This window comes from Saccopteryx leptura, chromosome 9, assembly GCF_036850995.1.
Source record: "Saccopteryx leptura isolate mSacLep1 chromosome 9, mSacLep1_pri_phased_curated, whole genome shotgun sequence".
NCBI lineage: Eukaryota > Metazoa > Chordata > Mammalia > Chiroptera > Emballonuridae > Saccopteryx > Saccopteryx leptura.
The window spans coordinates 69,328,987-69,352,462 of record NC_089511.1 but is presented as its reverse complement, the minus strand read 5'-3'; the positions used below and the strand labels follow the sequence as shown (position 1 = coordinate 69,352,462).

Below are 23,476 nucleotides of genomic sequence, written 5' to 3'. Positions count from 1 at the left end.
ATATTTAGAATGTTGTTATAGGGCCTGATTGATTCTCTTTAGTGGTGCTTATAAATCAAAAGGAGTAGTTTACATATTGAATAGAAACATTTTCTTGGTCTCATTTAACTGTTGTGTATCTGATTTAGACATTGTAAAGGAATATGAATAGTGGTTATGTTGCAATTACAGGATGTGGAGAATGAGCTAGCAGTACAAGTTAGTATGAAACATGAGATTGAACTTGCCATGAAGTTGCTGGAAAAAGATATCCATGAGAAACAAGATACTCTGATAGGCCTTAGACAACAACTAGAGGAAGTTAAAGCAATTAACATAGAGATGTATCAAAAGTTGCAGGTAAGGAATGTTCTTAAATTCTCAGATTTTCTTTTTATATAAGTTGAAAATGAAGTATTTGTATAGAGGATTTAGTTTTTAAGAGATGAACTTACTTATTTTAACTGTGCTGTATTGGTTGTAAAAAGCAATGAGTATTTTGCATGACCACTGGTGGTGCAATGGATAGAGTGTCAACCTAGGATGCTGTGGTCCCAGGTTCAAAATCCCAAGGTCTCTGGCTTGAAGCCCAGGGTTGCTGGCTTGAAGCCTAAGGTTGCTGGCTTGAAGCCTAAGGTTGCTGGCTTGAGCAGGAGGTCACTGGCTGGACTTGAGCCCCAGGTCAAGGCACGTATGAGAAACAGTCAGTGAACAACTAAAGTGATGCAACTAAGAGTTGGTGCTTCTCCCTTCTTGTCGCTCTCTCCCTCTCTCCAACAACAAAAACAAAAAAAAGCAGTGAGGTTTTTTTCCCCCCTAAATGGAAACTTAAGAAATATAGCAATGACAAAAGCATAAAAGAACAATCACCTATCTGGTTTTGTTTTTTAATGCTGAAAGATTAACAGTATAAAGGTTAAATCTTTTGGGAAAACTCAATCTAAATATACCAGTCATTTTTTTGAACTTCTTTATATAGTATACCATATTCCCCATGTATAAGATGCACCCTTTTTTGAAAAATTTGGGGTCTAAAAACTTGGTGTGTCTTATACAATGGGTGTAGATTTTTTTACTTGCATTTTCTGTTTTTTTGTGTGTGTGCTTGTTGTCTTTGTACTTGTTGTTTTGCACTTGTTACCGGTATATTATGGTAGGTTATGTTTTGCCACATTCTGTCCTGAAATGGCTCAGAAAAAATTTTCGTATAGTGCTGAATTCAAGTTAAAAGGGATCGTTTGCAAAAGTGAATGGAAATTGTGCTGCTGAATGTCAGTTTGGTCCTCCTTCAACTGAGAAATCAATCCAAGACTGGCTATAGGAAGAAGAAACCCTACTGAAAACACCACGGCAGAAGAAGGCCACGAGACAAAGTCAGCAAAATGGCTTGATTTAGAGAGGGAATTGAAGATATGGATTGAAGAGCAAAGAACAATTGGAATTCCTGTGTCCACAAATATGGTTCAGCATGAGGCAAGAAGAATTGCTGATGAAAAAGAAGTTACTGATTTCAAAGGAGGACACAATTAGTGCTTCAGGTTCATGAAGCTATTTTCATGTATGATGCAATCTTCAGTGCCATCTAAGGCATTGCTAATGCCACATTTTTTGAATGACCGTACCACGGTTTCATTCTTCACTGACTGCCATGATGTTTTCACCCATTCACAAACTTGAGTGATAGTGGGTCTCTTTATTCGCCCAGTTGGTGTCAGATCATGATTACCAGCAGCCATCCATTTGTTCCACTCTTCTTGCATAAAGACTTTAAATGGTTTTTGATGGAAACGTTGAGAGGTTGCAACTGGCTGGTAAGGACCCCAGGAATTACAGTTAGATGAGTCTTCACTTTTTTAAAGTTTTGTTTTGTGGTTTTGCTAATATGTGCTGTAAACTGGTCGAGCACTAATAGGGCAGTAAGTGACGTCAGCACTTCACACAGAGCTCCAGCAGCTGCAGCACAGCCCTCCACTGCTGCAGTGCTCCTCTCACGTCTGCCCTCGGTGATGCCAGGTGAATGCACCCACACAGCGTTGCTCACCTTCCCCCTGCACTGCATGCAACTGTGGAAACTGGAACCAGGAGATCACTCAGCAGATGCCGGGGTTCTGCACGATGCTGTGGCGGATATGATTACGCTCCCGCTGGTGCTCATTCTACATATGTTTACTGGTGCAGCGCCCTGCAGCAGCTTAAAAAAATGAACATTGGCTCTATAAGATGCACGGGCATTTTCCCTTTCACTTTTGGGGGGGAAAAGTGCATCTTATTGAGCGGAAAATATGGTATATAAATAATAAAATAAATATAAGGTCTCTGTTTTGCTGATTTTTGCCTATCACGGGGGTTTTTAGAACCTAACCCTTTTGACAGACGAGGGGCCACTGTACATATTTTTTCAAATTTCAAGCCCTGAAATTAAGGTGCATCTTATACGTGGAAGGGTCTTATACATGGAGAAATATGGTAGACTTGAGAAAGATATAATTTTGATTGAAATGCTCTACTGTAATGATTATGAATTCTCTAATATAGTGACATTTTAAAATACACTTGTTGCCAAAATCCCTTTAAAATTTAATTTGAGAAACAGCATATTTGATAAGAACTGATCTTGTTGTCTTCTAAAAACATTAAAGTCTGGTGGGGCTTTTTTCCTTTACTATATTTTAAATGAAATCTAATAGTATTACTGCTTTATATCATGGTAGTATTTTAATCTACAAATTAACTCTGCTCATTTCTAAGTACAGTCTCATAGCAAAATGGTATACAAAACTTACAAATATTCAGATTTAAAAATCAAAACCACTATAGCTTTTGTGTTTTTCTAAATAGGGTTCCGAAGATAGTTTGAAAGAAAAAAATGAACTAATTGCCCGGTTAGAAGAAAAAACCAGTAAAATCACTGTAGCCATGAGGCAGCTGGAACAAAGGTACAGCATTTCCAGTCTTAGTTCCTTTATTCCTTTCTTCCTTCCCCGTGTCTTCACTCGACTCTGACACCTGCCGCAAAAACCATTAGGGAAACTCAGATTAATTAGGTCATGGTTTTTTTAAGCCCAGCAGAATTTTGCCTTTTTTGTTTTGGTTGTTGCATGGAATCAAGTTGCTCTATATTGGGCTGATTCATTTGAGCCATTTTATGGTGTTTTTTTTTTAAAGGCCTAATATCAGCAATTTTATGTTGTTCAATCTATTACATTACATAAAAGAAATACACAAACAGAAGCCTTGAAAAATTGTAAAATGAACTAAGTCCATGGTGGACTTATCCTCGATTGATTTCCATGCATATTGATTGTCATATCCTTTGTTACTCACCATCTCTTTATCTGAAATCAAGCTTCCTGAGTTGACAGTTTAGTTGTTCCTCTTTGCGCTAGGACCCTTAACCCAACCCCAGAAATAATTTTGTTTAAATTGAATTGTTTTATATTGGCATTTTTCACTTTTATTGTTGGAAAATGTAATGTATTTCCATTGACCTGTCATGTTGGTGTCAACATATGTCTTATCATTGCTTTCTTTGACTCTACTTATGAAAAACATAACTATTACTGCTTTATTGACATGAATATTCTTTTATTGACATCCTCTTTCTTCTTTTTTCTTTTTTGTTTTCTTTATCCCTATTTTTACATTTTGGACATCTTTATTACCTTTTTCTGTCTTTGATTTCTGTCCATTCCATTATGAAGTGACAGTGATTTGTTAACTCAAACTAGGACAATTGCAATGTCATTGGTGAAAAGTGCCAGCAGTGACACTCAGGACCAGTACAAGCTGGTCAAAGATATATCTTTCTAAAAACCACTTGTATTTAAATAGACTAAAAGAGAATCAACAATTTTATAATATGTTAAATAGAAAGGAATTTATGCTATTAGTCTTCTGAAAGGGTATTAGGGACCCTGTACACTTCTTGATCAGCTGCTATGGTTAATACACTGACGCGAAGCAGAGTGGGTGCACTTAGATTTCCAAAAACACATCCCTCAAACCTTGTGCACATGGGCTGATTTTGAGTATTGACCATCAGAGGTCAGAATTTTCAAATGCAGTTTTATCTTTTTAGCTACTTTTTGATGGAAAATATAAAAATTGTTTAAAAATAAGTTAACCTTTGGTTTCACAATGTGTTGGCACAGATTTCTTTTCTGCTGTTGGTCCACTCTTTGCTTAATGGCTCTTCTACGAATTTTAAAATATATTTAAAATAGTTTGTAACCCATATTGGCCATTGTCTTGTGCTTTAGCGTCTCACGTTTCCCGTTTCCTTGAGCCCTCTTCTGTGACAGCACAGCTTCAGGGCCTACCTCACTCTAACTTTTCTTTTAGTTTCTATAACATTAGAAAACACTTGGGTCCCCCACCCCCACGTTAGTATTTTAAAGTTAGCTATTCGTTTTTACTTGGAAGTGGCATTTATACTTCTGAAATATGTGAGGGTTGCCCCCATTGGTATGATTTTAAGGAAGAGAAGAAGAGGCAGTTTTTTTGGTTAGTTGAATAGAAATTTCTCTTAGGATTCCCTACAAGGAATTCATGTCTCTTGAATACTTATGAGCTATTTTCTTATAAAAATATTGAAGTTAAATCTAAGAAATCCTAGATGGCCGTAGGAAGAGGGAGTGGAGCTGAGCACAGGGAGAAGCAATGATGTATAAACAGAAAAAATGAAAATCACGTTGTCAGCTAATTTTTAAAATTCTATGACAAGGAACAAAAATAATCTCTAGAGAATAGAATCTAGTACTAATTTTTTTTAAATCTTAAAACACACACACGTATAAATAAAGCTTTGATATAATTAATAAATGCATAATGATCCTATAGGGAGGAGTAGGCGATTATTTGAAGTAATTGCAGGTCTTTGCTCTTGGCCTTGTTGGCACACTTGATTCCTGGCATACACATCCTCACATAATATATAGCAATGCGGCTTCTTCACGTAGTGGAGGCATGTACTATGCCTTTCATGGTTTTGTAAAAAGACAGTAGCACACCTATTATACTTTGAAACTTGATTCATTATGCTCTACAAAAGTGGTAAAGGCTGTATTGCTTTGCATTGTTAATTATGAACAAGAAATAAAACAAATTTGAAGATAGTATTTTGGGCATATTATATGTTATATTGAAAAAAATCACAAAACAATTTCTAGACATTGTGTGGCTCTTTCACGTTTGAGTTTGTGAGTTTTCCCTCAAACTTTGTTTTCATTTAGAAATGTTTCTATTTCCCCATTTTTCTTTTATTTGTCTTCTTCACCCTTTTACACCCTAGTTCTAGCCTCAGTTTTACCCAAAGTTGATTTGAATTACACCAGATTGCAGCAAGCAGAGAAGGCGCAAATGGAAGCTGAAGACGAGGACAAGAAATACCTACAGGAGTGTCAGAGTAAATCCGACAGTCTGCAGAAACAAATCTCTCAAAAAGAGAAACAGCTGTGAGTATTCCACTCTTGGAAAAATATACTTATTAACATAATTTTTACCTGCCTCCCCTTTCTTTTACACATCTGGTAAAATACCTATATTTTCATTTACTTAATGATGCCACCTGGATTGTGTAGTTCTCCTTAAAAAAAAATTAGCCTGACCAGGCAGTGGCACAGTGAATAGAGCATTGGCCTGGAATGCTGAGGACCCAGGTTCGAAACCCCTGAGGTCGTTGGCTTGAGCGTCGGCTCATCTGCCTTGAGCGTGGGGTCACCAGCTTGAGCATGGGATCATAGGCATGACCTCATGGTCACTGGCTTGAGCCCAAAGGCTGCTGGCTTGAAGCCCAGGGCTGCTGGTGTGAGCAAGGGGTCACTGGCTGGGCTGGAGCCCCTCAGTCAAGGCCAATCAATGAATAACTAAAGTGCCGCAACTATGAGTTGATGCTTCTCATCTGTCTCCCTTCCTGTCAGTCCCTCTTCTCTCCTTCCCTCTCTGTCCCCCCCCCTCTCTTGCTTAAAAAAAAAAAATTAGAAAACATACTTATGATGTAAACTTATGGTTTTACTACCTTTTTTATTTATAAAGCACTTTCAACTATCTTGCTGTCTTTTTTGCTCAAGGAGAGTAATTCTTTCTGTTGTTTAACATTAATCTGGCGTTTATGTTTCTAGATTCTAAGTATAATGGGCCTTTGTAACTCCATGTATATATAAGTAAAATAGATAAAAGGAACATCTGTTATTAACGTGATGTTTTCTGAGAACATTGTTATGAGTACATCGTATGATAGATATGTAGCCAACTAGGAAGGATGTCAGTACATGTCGTTGAGTTGGAAAACAAAAGCAAGTTTCAGACAGTATGCTATGCTAAGTATGATCCTATTTTTTATAAAATTAAAACTGAATATGTATATACTTACATATACATAGAAAAGAGTTCAAAGAATACAGATTCTGAGGAATGATTATTTCAGGGGAGTGTTGGCTGATTGACAGAGATATTTTAAATAAACAGTTTTATTTATTTTTTATTTATTTATTTTTTTTTGCAAAGACAGAGAGAGAGTCAGAGGGATAGACAGGGACAGACAGACAGAAATGGAGACAGATGAGAAGCATCAATCATTAGTTTTTCGTTGCGCGTTGTGACTTCTTAGTTGTTCATTGATTGCTTTCTCATATGTGCCTTGACTGTGGGCCTTCAGCAGACTGAGTAACCCCTTGCTGGAGCCAGCGACCCTGGGTCCAAGCTGGTGAGCTTTTGCTCAAGCCAGATGAGCCCGCGCTCAAGCTGGCGACCTCGGAGTCTCGAACCTGGGTCCTTCCACATCCCAGTCCAACGCTCTATCCACTGCACCACCGCCTGGTCAGGCTTGACAGAGATATTTTAATTTTTACTTTATAAACATCAATATTTTCCCCAGTAAATATGTATCACTTCTGTTATTAAAAGACAATAGAGTTAGTTTTGTAGTCTGTTTAACAGATCATTAAACAAGAGCACATGCTACATATGATGTATAACTTGCCAAGCTGCTTTAGATCTGTTGTTTGAGGTGTTAAATTCTTCTCCATCCTTACTGATTTTCTGTCTGGTAGTTCTATCAGTATTGAAAGAGGATTTGTTGAAGTTTTCCAACTATAATTGTGGACCTAGGTATTTCTACTTTCAGTTCTAACAGTTTTTGTTTCTTTTGAAGTTCTGTTGAATAGTGTCTATACATTTAGGATTGCTGTGTATTCTTAGTAAACTGACCTTTTTATCCTTATACAATGAGCCTCTCTGTCTGGTAATTTTCTTGCTCTGAAGTCTATTTTATCTGAATTAATATAGCCACTTCTGCTTTCTTTTGATTAGTGTTTTCATATAGTAGACAAAAGATTAATATTCTCATTTTCTATCTTTACTTTCAGCCCAATCGTCATTATATTAATATTTGAAGTAGTTTCTAAAATTTTGGTTTTATCTAATCTGCCAGTCTCTCTTTTAATGATGTAATTAGCACATTTATAATTAGTGAAATAGTTTATATGTTATAGCTTAAGTCTGTTGTTTTATTTTTCTCTTTTTTATTCTTGTTTTACTTTTCCTGTTTTCCCTTGAGTTACTTGAATATCATTTAGAATTCCTTTTTGATTTAGCTGTAGTGTTTTTTAGTATATTTCTTTATACAGATTATTTTTAAGTGAGAAGAGGGGAGATAGTGATACAGACTCCTGCATGTGCCCTGACAGGGATCCACTCAGCAACCCCCCTTTGGGGCCAATGCTCAGATCAACTGAGCTATGTTCAGCACCTGGGGCCCAACACTTGAACCAGTTGACACTGGCTGTGGGAGGGGAAGAGGGAGAGAAGGGGAAGAGAAGCAGATGGTCGCTTCTCTTGTGTGCCCTGACGAGCAATCAGACTTGGAATGTCCATACACCAGGCTGACACTCTATCCATTGAGCCAGCTGGCCAGAGTCTCTTTGTATATATATTTTTTGTGGTTCTACATTTTATATTGTGTATTTGAAACTTTTCAGTATACTGGTATCAACATTTTATTACTTTCAGTGAAGTACAGAAGCCTTACCTCCACTTTATATTCTCTTCCCCTTATAATATAATTTGCTTATATATTTCCTTTACATAATACTGAAAAGCACATCAGACAATGTTATAGTTTATGCTTCAACCTTTAAACATTATTTAGAAAATTTTCTCTTTATTGTTCTTTATTTTTGATGTTCCAAGTTTCCTTATTTGTGTCTGAAGAACTTCCTTCCTTTAGCCATTTTTTGAGGGTTGGTCTGTTGGTAACAAGTTTTCTTGCTTTTTCATCTGAAAACATCTTGATTTCATTTTCATTTTGAAGGATATTTTTCAAGATATCCTTAGAATTCTGAGTTGACAGTTCTTTTTGTTCAGCACTTGAAAAGTGTTGTGCCACTTTATTTTAGTCTTCATAGTTTCTGGTGAAAAATAAACTGTCATTTGAATTGTTCTTCTAATTATTCTCAAGATTCTTTCTTTGACTTATTCTGTTTGGGCTTTGGTCAGCTTGTGGATCTTTAGGTTTATCTTTGCCAAATTTGGAAAACTTTTGGCCATTCAGATCTTTTAAAAAATTGTAAAAAATTTATTGATTTAGTGAGAGAGGAAGGAAGAGAGAGAGAGAGAAAGAGAGACAGGAACATTGAGCTGTTCTTGTATGGACCCTGACCTCTGTGCCTCGGGGTGATGTTCTAACCAACCAAACTATGTGGTCAGGGCTGCCATTCAGATATTGTTTGAGTTCCACCTGCTTTCTTTTCTCCTCTGGGACTCTACTAACATGAATGTTAGATCTTTTTTACAATAGTCCCACAGGTTTCTGACACTCTGTTTTTATCTCTCAGTCTGTTTTCTCTCTGTTGTTCAGATTAAGTAATTTTTATGTTCAGATTAAGTAATTTCTGTTTTTCTATTTTGAAGTATGTTCATTCTTTCCTCCTCCTCATCACTCTCCTCGTGAGCCCATCCAGTGAGATTATTTTATATTTCAGTTCTTAGGTTTCAATTTGACTCCCTCCCTCCCTGGAACGTCCCAGGTGTCACGCTGTCCACTACGCCTTCATCTGGTCAGGCATGTCTGGGGTTTTTAACTGTACTTAGTTGCAGGAAATATGTTTATTCTGTCTTGTCTAGAACCAGGATTCTCAGTTCTTTTTAATTACCACAAAAATAACATTTGGAGAAATTGGCATATAGAATAAGGCTTTAGGGCAGGAAATATTACCTTTGTTGAAAACTTATACATTTGTACATTGTGAAACCAACCCCTCCCCCTCATAAACAAATAAACAAACAAACACAAAACCCCCAGAAACACTCAGCAAGCATTTTCTTTTAATTTTAAGATGTTCACAAAAGGACTACCAGTACTTTCAGGGCTCCCTTGGCAACAAAAATCTCAGGAAGCATTTAAGTCAACAGGTTTATTAGTGATGCCAAGAGTTTTGTTTGAAGTCCCTGTGCCTTGCCAAGTGAAAAACAGGAAATGCCAGACTAGGACATTTTGCCAATAACTAGAATACAATCTTGAAACCCTGGTTCTCTGTGTTACTGAATTACTTTTCTAGAGGTTGACAAACATGTAGTTAAGACAAATATGATATATTTTTTCTGCAATGATGCAGCTACCAAAAGGAAGATCTAAGTAATGCTGTAGAGATCTGGCCCTTTTCTATAGGGCTGACCTAGTCAATAAGATGTGGGTTTATTTGCAGAGAGATGTCCGTCCCTCCTGAAACTGTGAAAGTAATTTTCTCTCTCAGTTGGTGCATTTTGGTGATCATAAACATGGTAACAATTTGGAGATCAGGAGGATCCCTGATGGCTCAGAAAAACAGAAGCCATTCGGTAGAGATGGGCTGTTGGGACTTTTTTTTTTTGTTAACATTTTGATGGCTATCCTTATTTATTTATTTTTGGTATTACATTATACTGATATTACGTAGATATTGTTTTTTAGAAAGAGGATCATGCTACATGCTTTTTAGTCACTTGTTTTATGTATTTACTTCATTGTGGACATTGTGTCCTATCAATTAATATAGGTCTACACACCATCATATCACAGTAAACCTAAACGGATCCTTTAGCCTGAAAAATTGTACTTTCTGTTTGAGTTAGCATATCTTTGACTGTGAGTGATAGCTTGCATTTCTTTATTTTGTGAATTACCAGTTTATATCTATTTTTTCCCTTTCTTATGTTCAGCTTTTTTTTTTTTTTTGGTAAGAGCTCTTTATGTATTTACTCTGGGTTTTTAACATATAATGAAAATGTTTTCTAAGGTTTATTAATTTTTAAACATTGTTTATAGTGGTTTTCTTATTTATAAATTTAAAATCTTTATATTGCCCCTTTATTTTCTTTATGACTTTCTGCTTTTTCTTTTTTTAGCAAGAGATTGAGAAAGAGAGAGAGAGAGACAAATAGGGAGTGAGAGAGATGAGAAGCATCGACTCATAGTTGCGGCACCTTAGTTGTTCATTGATTGCTTTCTCCATCTTGACGGGTGGGGAGGTAGGGGTGGGGCTCTAGCCGAGCCAGTGACTACTTGCTCAAGCCAGCGACCTTGAGCTTCAAGCCAGTGACTTTTGGGCTCAAGCCATCAACCATGGGGTCATGACCATGATCCCATGCTCAAGCCAGCGACCCTCTGCTCAAATTGGATAGCTCACACTCAAGCTGGTGACCTTGGGGTTTCGAGCCAGGGTCCTCAGTATCCCAGGCCAGTGCTCTATCCACTGCGGCACCGTCTGGTTAGGCATATGATTTTCTGCCTTTGGTGGTTAATATGTTTATAGTAACTTAAAAATAAAAATTTATATTTGCTTTTTCATTCAATTTTTTCTGATTCTGGATGATAAGGCCACTCAGCCAGGCACTCTGTACTTTTGGTTACTTGAATGTTAGTAACATTATACCTGTCCATCTGTATTCCTTTTAAATTTGTAGTAAAATAGTATTTATCAATAATTTGTGAATTCTGTTTTGAGGTATTTTTTCTCATCAACTCGAATTATAAAATCTGAAATTTACTTCACTGAAAAAGAATGTGGCTGTAAATGGAAATGCTAATTTTAATGAGGAAACAAAAGTCATAAAAATATTAACAAAATGTTGAAATAATGTAATATTCTCCATATTATGATATATTGCAATTAAAATATAAAAAAATTAGAAACTGTAGCATTATTAGCACATACCTCTCCTGCTATACCTACTTATAAGCAATAATTATTGAAATTATTATTTTTTTGGTCATCCTTAAATGTAGGAATTTTACTACTTTTGTGTTGCCAGCTATTGCCTGTTGGTAGAATGGTGAAATAGCGCGTTCAGATGTGAACTGGTATTTCCAGGCAATGTGGATTTCCCCCGAGTGTCTCTTTAGTCACATCTGTCCTGTAATTGGTCAGCTTCCAGCAGTAATCTGAAAAGTAGTTCTCTGCACCAGAATTGATTTTTCTGTTACTAATGTTAAATTGATTTAGTGGTTGCTGTAATTATTATATCAGAACAGCACTTTTCATTAGTTTATTGTAAAATTTTCTCATGGCACAGAATTGTAAATAGTTAAAACCGCCACGTTTTTCCGTACATAAATAATTAAAACCAACCCCTTTATTTCTCTGTACAGGCTATAACCAGTTGTAGTAGTTAACTGTGACCAGTTGTAATATTGTAGTGACCTTCCAGGCATTTATATACTTATACAGCATTTATGTATACAGAATTAATAAGTGACAGATTATTGTTTAGCAAGTTTCTGTAGTTGACAATGAAACTAGTATTCTGGGATCAGAAAACCCTGTGCTACTGAATTTGTTTACCAAAAAAATATTTATGAGAAAAAAGATATGAAGAAATGACTTATAAAGGCAGAAGTAATCAACCCAAAAGATACTCTTATTGAAGAACACACATCACTGTCATGTGAACAGTAGTATTGAGCTTCTGTTTATTTTTTGTCATTTAAGGGTGCAGTTGGAAACTGATTTGAAGATTGAAAAGGAATGGAGTCAGACTTTGCAGGAAGATCTTCAAAAGGAGAAAGATGCCTTGTCTCATCTTAGAAATGAGACCCAACAAATCATTAGTCTTAAAAAAGTAAATGGTGGTAAAAGTTTTGTTTTGTTTTTAGATTTTATTTTATTGATTTAGAGAAGGGAGAGAGAAAGAGAGAGAGAAAAGCGGTAGAGGAAAGGGAAGCATCAACTTATAGTAGTTGCTTCTCATATGTGTCTTGACCAGGCAAGCCCAGGGTTTTGAACTGGTGACCTCAGCATTTCAGGTTGAGGCTTTATCCATTGTACCATCACAGGTCAGGCCGGTGGTAAAACTTTTTTTTTTTTTTTTAATTTTTTACAGAGACAGAGAGTGAGTCAGTGAGAGGGATAGACAGGGACAGACAGACAGGAACGGAGAGAGATGAGAAGCATCAATCATTAGTTTTTTTTTGTTTTTGTTTTTTTTTACAGAGGCAGAGATAGACAGGGACAGACAGACAGGAACGGAGAGAGATGAGAAGCATCAATCATCAGTTTCTCGTTGCACATTGCGACTTCTTAGTTGTTCATTGATTGCTTTCTCACATGTGCCTTGACCGTGGGCCTTCAGCAGACCGAGTAACCCCCTGCTGGAGCCAGTGACCTTGGGTCCAAGCTGGTGAGCTCTTTGCTCAAGCCAGATGAGCCCGTGCTCAAGCTGGCGACCTCCGGGTCTCGAACCTGGGTCCTTCCGCATCCCAGTCCGATGCTCTATCCACTGCGCCACCACCTGGTCAGGCAAAAATTTTATTATTATTTATTTATTCATTTTAGAGAGGAGAGGGAGAGACAAAGAGAGAGAGAGAGAGAGAGGAGAGACAGAGAGAGAGAAGGGGGGAGGAGCTGGAAGCATCAACTCCCATATGTGCCTTGACCAGGCAAGCCCAGGGTTTCAAACCAGCAACCTCAGCATTCCCAGGTTGACGCTTTATCCACTGCGCCATCACAGGTCAGGCCGGTAAAACTTTTAAAATTACATCTTGATGAAAGTTATTTAAAAGAGAATTAAATCAGCCTGACCAGATGGTGGCATAGTGGATGGATAGAGCATTGACATGGGACACTGAGGACCCAGGTTTGAAACTCCAAGGTCTCTGGCTTGCACAAAGCCTCATCTGGATTGAGCATGAGGTCACTAGCTTGAGTGTGGGATCATAGACATGACCCCATGATCCCTGGCTTGAGTCCAACAGTCACTGGCTTGAACCCCAAAGGTCGCTGGCTTGAGCAAGGGTTCACTGGCTCATTCACTGGCTCAGCTGGAGCCCCCTGGTCAAGGCGCATATGAGAAAGCAATCAGTGAACAACTGAAATGCTGCAACTACAAGGTGATGCTTTTCATCTCTCTCCCTTCCTGTATTTCTCTCTCTAAAAAAAAAAAAAAAAAAAATTAAAAGAATCAAATCATAATTTGCATTAGTACTAAGGAAACAATATACTAGTCATCTTTAAAAATGTCAGAAGATTAATAGAATAAAAAATAGTTGATAGCCTGACCTGTGGTGGCGCAGTGGATAAAGCATCGACCTGGAAATGCTGAGGTCGCCGGTTTGAAACCCTGGGCTTGCCTGGTCAAGGCACATATGGGAGTTGATGCTTCCACCTCCTCCCCCCTATCTCTCTCCTCTCTCTCTGTCTCTCTCTCTCACTCTCTCTCCCCCTCTCTCTCCTCTCTAAAATGAATAAATTAAATAAAAATTAAAAAAAAAAAAAAAACTCGTTGATTTAAAAAAAAAAAAAAAAAGAAAAGAAAAAAAAATAGTTGATAGAGCAGCTATGAAAGAGCTTTGGACAAATAATTCTGTTTTTATAAAAAGTAAAGGATTTGTGTTCCTAATTAATGGTATGTATACAGTCTGTTTTTTTTAAATTACATTTTCTGTTTTATTATTATTTTGAAGGAATTCCTTAACCTCCAGGATGAAAATCAGCAGTTGAAAAAAATATATCATGAACAGGAGCAAGCTCTTCAAGAACTTGGCAACAAACTTAGCGAGTAATTTCTCTTTTTTCCTTCATCTAAGTAGTCATTGACTTTTATAAAGTGTGCCAAACTAAATAGGCAGAAAAGTTTAAATATAGAAAAGACAGATATGAAGTATTAAAAACAAAACAAAAAATATTTTGAAGATTATCAAATAAGACTGTAGGCTGGAGAGATTTTGTTAAAAGTTTTCATTTTATTGGATCTTAGCTCTATATGTTTTTTAGGAGATGAAAGCTAAGACTCTTGTTTAATTTCTTTAAACCAGAGTATTCAGGACTTAATTTAATATATTTTTCTCAGAAAAACAGAAGCCATATTTTCATAATATCTGGAGACAGCTTTTTCAGAGTGTTTTGAGAAGGAGCCAACATTGTGAGAAGTGAAGGGTGTTTTATCCCGTCTGGAGTGAGTAGGAGCTTAGCTTCATACAAGTGTGGTTGGTTCTATTGCAGTGAAGTGTTGAGTTCCTATAAAGACAAGAAAGAGAAATGGTGTTTTGTCTCACATATTCCTCCTTGTCATAGGGTCTGTGTTTTGCTAAAAATAGGATTCCATTAAGAAGTCTTGAGACCAGTTTCCAAGGGCAGAGGAAAGAATAGTTCACTAAAACCGCAAAAGAAAACATCAGTTTTCAAAAAGATAACAGTTTTTATTTCTACAAATTTACAGAACAATTGCATTATGATTCTGATAAGTAAGACTTCAATTAAAATCTGACATTCATTTACTGAGCACTTTGAGCCAGAGCCTGTGCTAAGTGTTTGTTACTTTATTTCCCACTCATTCATTTGACAAATACTTGTTGAGGTTCTGCTTTGTGCGAGGCACTATTCTAAATGCTAGGACTCAACAGTGAACAATTCCCAAAACAAAAATAAATATATTAATATATTTACATTTATTAAGATCATAAAGGTTTAATATTAAAATGGATTAAAATAGTAAAACAAGGAATATGTATGACTTTTCACCCATCTCTCATTCAATACTGGAGATTTTATAGTTGTAGTAAAAGCATGATGTTTTGACTGTCCAGACTTTTGTTTTTTCCTTTAGTCTGGTTCATTGTTTCTCAAACTTTAGTTTGCATGAAAATTACTGCTCAATGTCAGATACACCCAACAGACTATACTGAACGTTATGGGCTATTTAAGGAATTTTCAAGAATTATTTTGACTACTAAATTTTTTCATTGTAAACTGACTGCATATCTAATCCCTGTGTAACTCCCTTATGTGCATGTTTTTCTGAAGTTTGTGGGGTTTCTTACTTAAGAATATGTGTTAGAGGTTTTTCCATATCAGTACATAAAGGTATTCCTTAGGATGAATGTGCTATCATTTAAACTGTTTCTAATTTTTAAAAAATTGTTTTTAATTTTTTAAATAACCAGTACTGTGAACATCATTATATGTGTATGTTGATATAGCTTGATATACTTTAATGAGTATATCTAAAGAGTAAGTTTCTATATGCGATTGCTGGGCCAAAAAGAATGTTTTTTTAACAATTTTTTATAGTGCCAAATTGCTCTATATCTCTAATGTTAGATCCCTTCTGGAAGTAGGAGAGAATGTTTTTGACAGTCTGATAATTGAAAATATTGTTGTTGTTTTTTGTGACAGAGAGAGTCAGAGAGAGGGACAGATAGGGACAGACAGACAGGAAGGGAGAGAGATGAGAAGCATCAATTCTTCGTTGCGGCACCTTAGTTGTTCATTGATTGATTTCTCATATGTGCCTTGACTAGGGGGTTACAGCAGAGTGAGTAATCCCTTGCTCAGTGACTTTGGGCTTATGCTGGTGAGTCTTGCTCAAACCAGATGAGGCCGCACTCAAGCTGGCGACTTTGGGGTTTTGAACCTGGGTCCTCTGCGTCCCAGTGTGACGCTCTATCCACTGCACCACCGCCAGGTCAGGCTGAAAATATTGTTTGATTTGTATTTCTTTACTCATGAGAAGGGTTGAACATCTATATTTATTTGTAGTTGCAGTTTATTTCCTGTAAACTGCCTGTTCATATACTTTACACATTTTTTGGTTGGATAGCTCATCTTTTTCTTATGGGACCTTTGTAAATTAATTGTTGTACACAGCGTATATCTTTTATTTCTAGTTTATCATTTGTCTTTTTTTTTAAATTTTTATTGATTTTAGTGAGAGAAAGGGAGAGGAGAAAGACAGGAACATCGAGCTGTTCCTGTATGAGCCCTGACCAGGGATTGAACCAGCAACCACTGTGCCTCGGGATGATGCTCTAACCACCTGAGCTATCCATCTAGGACCTGGATAGCCTCCCCCCCCCCATTTTTTTATAGTGAGAAATAGGGAGATAGTGAGATAGATTCCCTCATGCACCCTGACCAGGATCTACCTGACAACCTCCATCTCAATCAAAGCTCAAATCAACCAAACTATTTTTAGCTCCTGAGGCTGACTCTGGGACCAACTGAGCTCTCCTCAGCACCCTTGTGGACACTTGAACCGATCAAGCCACTTGCTGTGGGAGGGGAAGAGGGAGAGAAGCAGATGGTCACTTTTCTTGTTTGCCCTGACCAGGGATTGAACCCAGGATGGCCATATGCTCTATCCACTGAGCCAGCCAGCCAGGGTCTCATTTGTCTTTTTACTTTATTTATGATATATATATTTTTTTCCTTGCTAAAGTTTGAATTTTTATGGTGCAGCTTTAGTAATTTTCTTTTCCCAATTCTGAGACCCACAGTCCCTAAGACATGTGTAGGGCCAGTTGTGAATCAGAACATATTTTAACTTTATCAACTTTAGTTCTTGTCTGCGGTGACGAGAATTTAATCAGGACTGGCGGAAGGACCAATGGCCCTGAGTTTTCTCAGATTGTACCATTTTACTGCTGACGTACTTCTCGTCTTCATCCTCCTACTCCTATGATTATTCATGTTACCAGACTGAAATTAAGTAAATACAAATTCCTCCTTGATACAAAAGATGATGAATATCTCTTTAAAAATTTGTTATTGATGAAGACCTGTAGTTGGGTCAATACTTTTTAACATTTTGTTTTTAATTAAATTTATTGGGGTGATATTGGTTAATAAAATGACACAGGTTTCATGAGTACAGTTCTATAGTACATCATCTGTAATAGTGCATTGTGCATTCTCCGCCCCAAGTGATACTTTTTAACCTTTGCTCCTAATTTACCAGAATTGGCTTTAGACTTGTGTAAACCATTTGGGTGTTATTTGCAATGGGGAGTGGTAAGGGAAGGTCATATACAAGAATATGAAACATTTAATTTTGTTAAAAGGAAAATTAATACTTCAGCAGTTTTTAAACTTACCATTCAAGATCTGCACTTTCAAGTTATGACTAAATTTAAAAATTAATATTCATTAATGTCAGTCACAGGAATTAGTGTTCCTCTACCATTTACCAGCTGTGTGACTTAGGGTCATTTATTTAACCTCTTTAAGCCCATTTCTCTCTTCGAAAATTAGAGTTATAAAACTAATTGAGAATAAGTGAAAGTACCTCGCACCTTGTACAGTGCCTTTCCTCACAGCAACCAGAATATTGTCTGTAAGGTGAGCAGGTTTGATTTGAAAATTACTCTCCCATGCTTACATTCTGATCCTCTGATTTTAAATGTAAATGATTAATTAGAAAAATACTTTTAGCAATAATTGCGCCTTGGATAAACCTCATTGGCTGTGATACTGCCACTGTACAAAGCTAGAAAAATACTATACTTTAGTAATGCAATATTTACTCATGTTTTCCTATTGAAATATTCTTATCAAGAGAGAATTTTGGCCCTGGCTGGGTTGCTCAGTGGATAAAGCATCAACCTGGCACACCAGAGGTCACGGGTCTGCCAACCCCTCACTTGCTCCCTCAGGGCACATAGAAGCAATCTGAGTGCACAAGTAAATGGAACAACTAAATTAATACTACTCTTTCTGAATAAAGAAACCATTTATACTTCTTTCCCTCAAAATCAGGGGTTTCAGGATTGTCAGAGGCTTGTTATAGTTTTTTTTTTTGACAGAATCAGAGAGTGGGACAGATAGAGACAGACAGACAGGAAGGAAGAGAGATGAGAAGCATCAATTCTTCGTTGTGGCTCCTTAGTTGTTCATTGATTGCTTTCTTATATGTGCCTTGACTAGGGGCTACAGCAGACCAAGTGACCCCTTGCTCAAGCCTGCGACCTTGGGCTTCAAGCCAGTGACCAGGGGGTCATGTCTATGATCCCACACTCAAGCCAGTTACTCCTTGCTCAAGCCAGATGAGTCCACGCTCAAGCCGATGACCTCAGGGTTTCGAACCTGGATCCTCAGCATCCCAGGCCGACGCTCTATCCATTCTGCCACCGCCTGGTCAGGCGAGGCTTGTTATAATTTTTTTTTTTTCATTTTTCTGAAGCTGGAAACAGGGAGAGACAGTCAGACAGACTCCCGCATGCGCCCGACCGGGATCCACCTGGCACGTCCACCAGGGGGCGACGCTCTGCCCACCATGGGGCGATGCTCTGCCCCTCCGGGGCGTCGCCATGTTGCGACCAGAGCTACTCTAGCGCCTGAGGCAGAGGCCACAGAGCCATCCCCAGCACCCGGGCCATCTTTGCTCCAATGGAGCCTTGGCTGCGGGAGGGGAAGAGAGAGACAGAGAGAGAAAGTGCGGAGGAGGGGTGGAGAAGCAAATGGGCACTTCTCCTGTGTGCCCTGGCCGGGAATCGAACTCGGGTCCTCCGCACGCTAGGCCGACGCTCTATCGCTGAGCCAACCGGCCAGGGCCTGAGGCTTGTTATAATTTATGGATGTTTTCCTACAGTGTCATAATTGATTGTATTACATTTATTATATTTTCATGTTTTCCTTTTTTAATTTTGAGAGTATGTTATTAAATCTGGGGACCATGCAGTGAAGGAAGAGCTTAGGACGGAAGAAGCAACAGGAGAGAGCTGAGGTGGGGCTGCTGTCAGGACACCGGAGAGTGAGAGAAAGGGGGGCCTTGGGGACAGGTTTAGGGGGTTAGCTCAGGACGAGCTGCCACTGCCCAGTGCTCCTTTGGTTGCAAGTCTCAAGGGGTTCCTTAGAATTTAGAAGGTGCACACCTGTAGGGGAAGGAGAGGAGGAGGGAAAGGCCGGGCGTGCTCCAGTGGGGGAAGGTGCCTCATGTTTTTTGTACCTTTCTCTATGCTGTTTTCATGCCATAGTCAGGTATTTTCACACACTTAAATACATGTTCCTAAACAAAAGCTATTTAAAATGAATAATAGGGATATCTGTTTTTCCCCCTGTCTGGGAGAAGAAGAAGGTGTTCTTGGACTTGTAACTGATACAACCTTTATTTTCTTTCCTTTTTCTTTTTTTTTTTTTTTTAGAGAGAGAGAGAAAGAGGGACAGATGGACAGACAGGAAGGGGGAAAGATGAGAAGCATCAAACTCATAGTTGTTGGACCTTAGTTGTTCATTGATTGTTTTCTCATATGTGTCCTGACGGGGGGGGCAGTGACCCCTTGTCAAGCCAGTGACTGGGGTTTCTAACCTGGATCCTCAGTGTTCCAGACCGATGCTCCATCCACTGCACCACCCCTGGGCAGGCTGATACACCCTTTCTTTAGGGTATTTGGCAATTTGTATCAGAGAGGGGCAGGGTTTTTTGAGTCCGTATTTGTGAATGAAGATATTTTAACTGGCAATATAACACCTGTAAATTTGCATGAAGTGTTTCTGTAGCAAATGCCAGTAAGCTACTTTCATTCCATATTCAGTTTTTTTAATATAGCACAGTTACTGTTTGGGCCATTATTCCCAGCAGCATCAGTGGTCTTTGGGCAGATTTTGTAGTTAAGTTAGCTAAGCAAATTTGATTATTCCATTAATATTTTTACATTGTGTAATTTTACACTGATTATTCTCAATGTAAGAGTTGGTATAAGCCAGATAAAAGATTCACGCTTTGTTGTATGTCTTGGAACAAAGAGCACTTGTAGAGTGAAGCGAGGTCCTAATGTTCTGCTGTGGTAGCAGAGACTTTAAGTATTTATTTATGTACGTTTTGAACTAGTAGTTTCATTTCTAATTTGTTCTAAGAAAAATAATATAAATGTTCTGGTAATTCTAATTTTAATGAATAATTTTTATGACAGAAAAAATTGAAACAAGTTGAAAGTTCAAGAGTAATTACATAAATTACTTACATGTAACCATTTAGTGGCAGATACTTAATAAGTTGGTAGCTCTTAGCATTTTAGGAGATATGTTAAGTGAAAAGAGCTGGTTATGGAAAACTGTCAATGATTACATTTGAAACACACATGTAGAGATTATCATCTCTGGATAGTGGGATCATAGTGCTCTTTATAATCGGCATGTTCATTAACATGTATTTTCAAAAGAAAAAGTATTATATAAAACTGAAACTCATAGACACAGACAACAGTATTTGGTTACCAGAGGGAAGGGTGGGAGAGTAGTAAAGGGTCAAAGGGATCAAATACATGGTTACGGAAGATGATTTGACTTTGGGTGGTGGGCACATAGTACATATACAGATCATGTCATAGAATTGCACATTTGAAACCTATATGATCCTTTTATCCAATGTCACTCCAAAACATTTAATGTAAAAAAGAAAAAGTATTACTACTGTATTTTAATTTTTCCACTTTTGCATCTGCTAGACAAATGTGCATTGTGGTAGCATGTGGGTTTTGGGTTACACAGTCCAGGGTTTGAATCCTGGCTTCCCCAGTTACCACTTCTGTGACCTGTTACAAGTGGCTAAACCTCATCAGAACTCTCCTTTCTTCATGTGTAAAGTAGTTTCTTTGGAAGATTAAATGACATTATGTGTGCAAAGTTTATAGCATTGTGTTTGGCATACCATAAGGCAATGAATGAAAGCAATTATTAATATTGTCATAATCACATGAAAATGCCAATATTCTTAAATAAGCAATTTTTAAATTTAAAAACATTTTTGCCTTTGGACATTTAAAATATATAGGAGATATAAAATATCCCACTAGCCAAAGATCATTATAATCATGTGGTATGTACAATTTTATATTCTGTATAAAAGCAGTATCTTTCTAATGAATTACTGAAATTTGGAACTGTCATCTTTTTAGATCAAAACTTAAAATAGAAGATATAAAAGAAGCCAACAAAGCATTGCAGGTGAGTAGAAAATGTTTTCCTCAAGTAGGAAAGTATAGATACATGTGAAATTCTTCACTAGAAGGTAAAGCCCTATATAAATATAAGGTATTATTATCAAATCCTAGGACTGATAGAGGCAGAAACACTGAATGAGGAGCCTGGGTGATGGGAATCCAGCTCTTCCCTACCTTTAGAATCACATTTTAATTATATTCGTGTTTGAAATGACCTTGGAAATAATTTTTTCCGCTTTTTTACAAAGTGGCATGATAGAATGAAATTACCTTTGAATTGGAGAATCCTTGAGTTCCTATGTTAGTATATTACTCATCAGTCTCTGACCTTCAGTCACATGTCCTCATGAAATGTTTCCTCTTCTGAAATGGGTTTATGATTTTGCATAGGGTTGCTTTGTATATTGGGTGGGTTCAAATATATGACAGGTACTATTTATCAGTATATGGTTCTGAATGTATCTGGATGCAAGACTGCCTTTTATAATGTAGGAGAAAGTTTCTGAGTACTTCAGTGACAAATGGCTTCCTCCTGAACAAAGCTACCAATTTTGTTTTTTATCAAAGTGTTACATGAAAGTAATTTAAAAAGTCAAATAGTGCTAGAAACTTAAATAATGGTAGTAGTCTTTTGTTCTTCATCCTTTTGTCCCATATTCACCCTAGTTCCTGCCACCTGAAGGGAGCTACTTTCAGTTCTTTTAGTTGTTTCTTTGGACATTTATCACCCTATTTCTAGACAATATACAGTAATACAGTTTGCTCTTTACTTAAGACCTATTTCAGTCCTATCAATTGGTGGTAGCATGCTGGGTGAGGAGTTAACATGGTGGATGAGGTTTGCTCATTCTCATCAGTGCCTTCTCTTAACTGTCCTCCCAGTATAATTAAGTAGAAGTTTTTATGGAATTCATTTAATGTATATTATTCGTTATGCCTATTTAAATATTGTTCTTTGTTGGGCCAACTAGTATATTGGGATTATATTTTCTTCAACTACTTATTTCCTCTGGAGTTAATTGCCTTTTACTTTTTAAACTTAGTTGTATTTGAACGTCAGTGTTTTCTTATACCTCTATAAAATGCTTCTTGATAGAAGTTTTGCACATGGTAAATGAATCAGGTAATTGGCTAGCTCTTTTGTCCTTTGAGTCATCCTTCTTGTATTCTGCTCTCTTCTACTCCTGTGTAGTCTGGTCACCCCGTCCTGACATTTCCCTTTGCTGCCATTCTTAGAATTCCCTTTACACTTCTCATGTGTTAGAGCTCCTATTACCTGAACCCCATAACTTTTCTTGTTTTACTCTCTTGTTTTGGTCAATGCATCCCCTCAGTGCTTCCTGGAATATGGTAAACAAAGATAAAGATTTTAAGAATTTGTATATCTGCATATGCCTTTATTTTGCTCTTATTTTTTATTTCTTTTTGACAGAGACAGAGAGACAGTCAGAGAGACAGGGAGAGAGATGAGAGGCATCAATTCTTCACTGTGGCACCTTAGTTGTTCATTGATTGCTTTCTCATGTGTGCCTTGACCCAGGGGCTGTAGCAGAGCAAGTGACCCCTTGCTCAACCCAGCAACCTATGGGCTCAAGCCAGTGACCATGGGGTCATGTCTATGATCCCATACTCAAGCCAGCAACCCCATGCTCTATCCAGATGAGCCTGTGCACAAGCCAGAGTCCGAGTTTCGAACCTGGGTCCTCAGTGTCCCAAGTCGACGCTCTATCTTCTATACCACTGCCTAGTCAGGCTGACTTGATTCTCTTTTAAATAACTTTAATCAAAATGTAATTTTTTTTTTAATGGGGTGACATCAATAAATCAGGATACATATATTCAAAGATAACAAGTCCAGGTTATCTTGTCGTTCAATTATGTTGCATACCCATCACCCAAAGTCAGATTGTCCTCTGTCACCTTCTATCTTGTTTTCTTTGTGCCCCTCCCCCTCCCCCTTTCCCTCTCCCATTCCCCCCTCCCCCCCGTAACCACCACACTCTTATCAATGTCTCTTAGTTTCACTTTTATGTCCCACCTACGTATGGAATAATGCAGTTCCTGGTTTTTTCTTCTTTACTTATTTCGCTTCGTATCATGTTATCAAGATCCCACCATTTTGCTGTAAATGTTCCGATGTCATCATTTCTTATGGCTGAGTAGTATTCCATAGTGTATATGTGCCACATCTTCTTTATCCAGTCATCTATTGACGGGCTTTTTGGTTGTTTCCATGTCCTGGCCACTGTGAACAATGCTGCAATAAACATGGGGCTGCATGTGTCTTTACGTATCAATGTTTCTGAGTTTTTG

At 37.6% G+C, this 23,476-nt stretch overlaps 1 protein-coding gene and 1 non-coding gene across 7 annotated transcripts in view; one reads left to right on the top strand and one right to left on the bottom strand.

The window, feature by feature from the left end:
* RUFY2 (RUN and FYVE domain containing 2) overlaps positions 1-23,476 on the top strand; it is a 63,655-nt gene that overhangs the window by 33,842 nt on the left and 6,337 nt on the right. For 3 of the 6 annotated variants that reach the window (XM_066348968.1, XM_066348966.1, XM_066348967.1), the window contains exons 11-16: positions 172-339; positions 2,818-2,915; positions 5,313-5,432; positions 11,943-12,072; positions 13,913-14,007; positions 21,119-21,167. In XM_066348968.1, coding sequence (XP_066205065.1) covers positions 172-339; positions 2,818-2,915; positions 5,313-5,432; positions 11,943-12,072; positions 13,913-14,007; positions 21,119-21,167 — 660 coding nt within the window. Of the gene's footprint in view, positions 1-171; positions 340-2,817; positions 2,916-3,680; positions 5,075-5,269; positions 5,433-11,942; positions 12,073-13,912; positions 14,008-21,118; positions 21,168-23,476 lie in introns of those variants that run through there. The other 3 variants (XM_066348970.1, XM_066348971.1, XM_066348969.1) reach the window with 3 other exon arrangements.
* LOC136381589 (U4 spliceosomal RNA) lies at positions 17,568-17,714 on the bottom strand. The gene has a single exon (XR_010747082.1). It is a non-coding gene; the product is annotated as a U4 spliceosomal RNA (small nuclear RNA).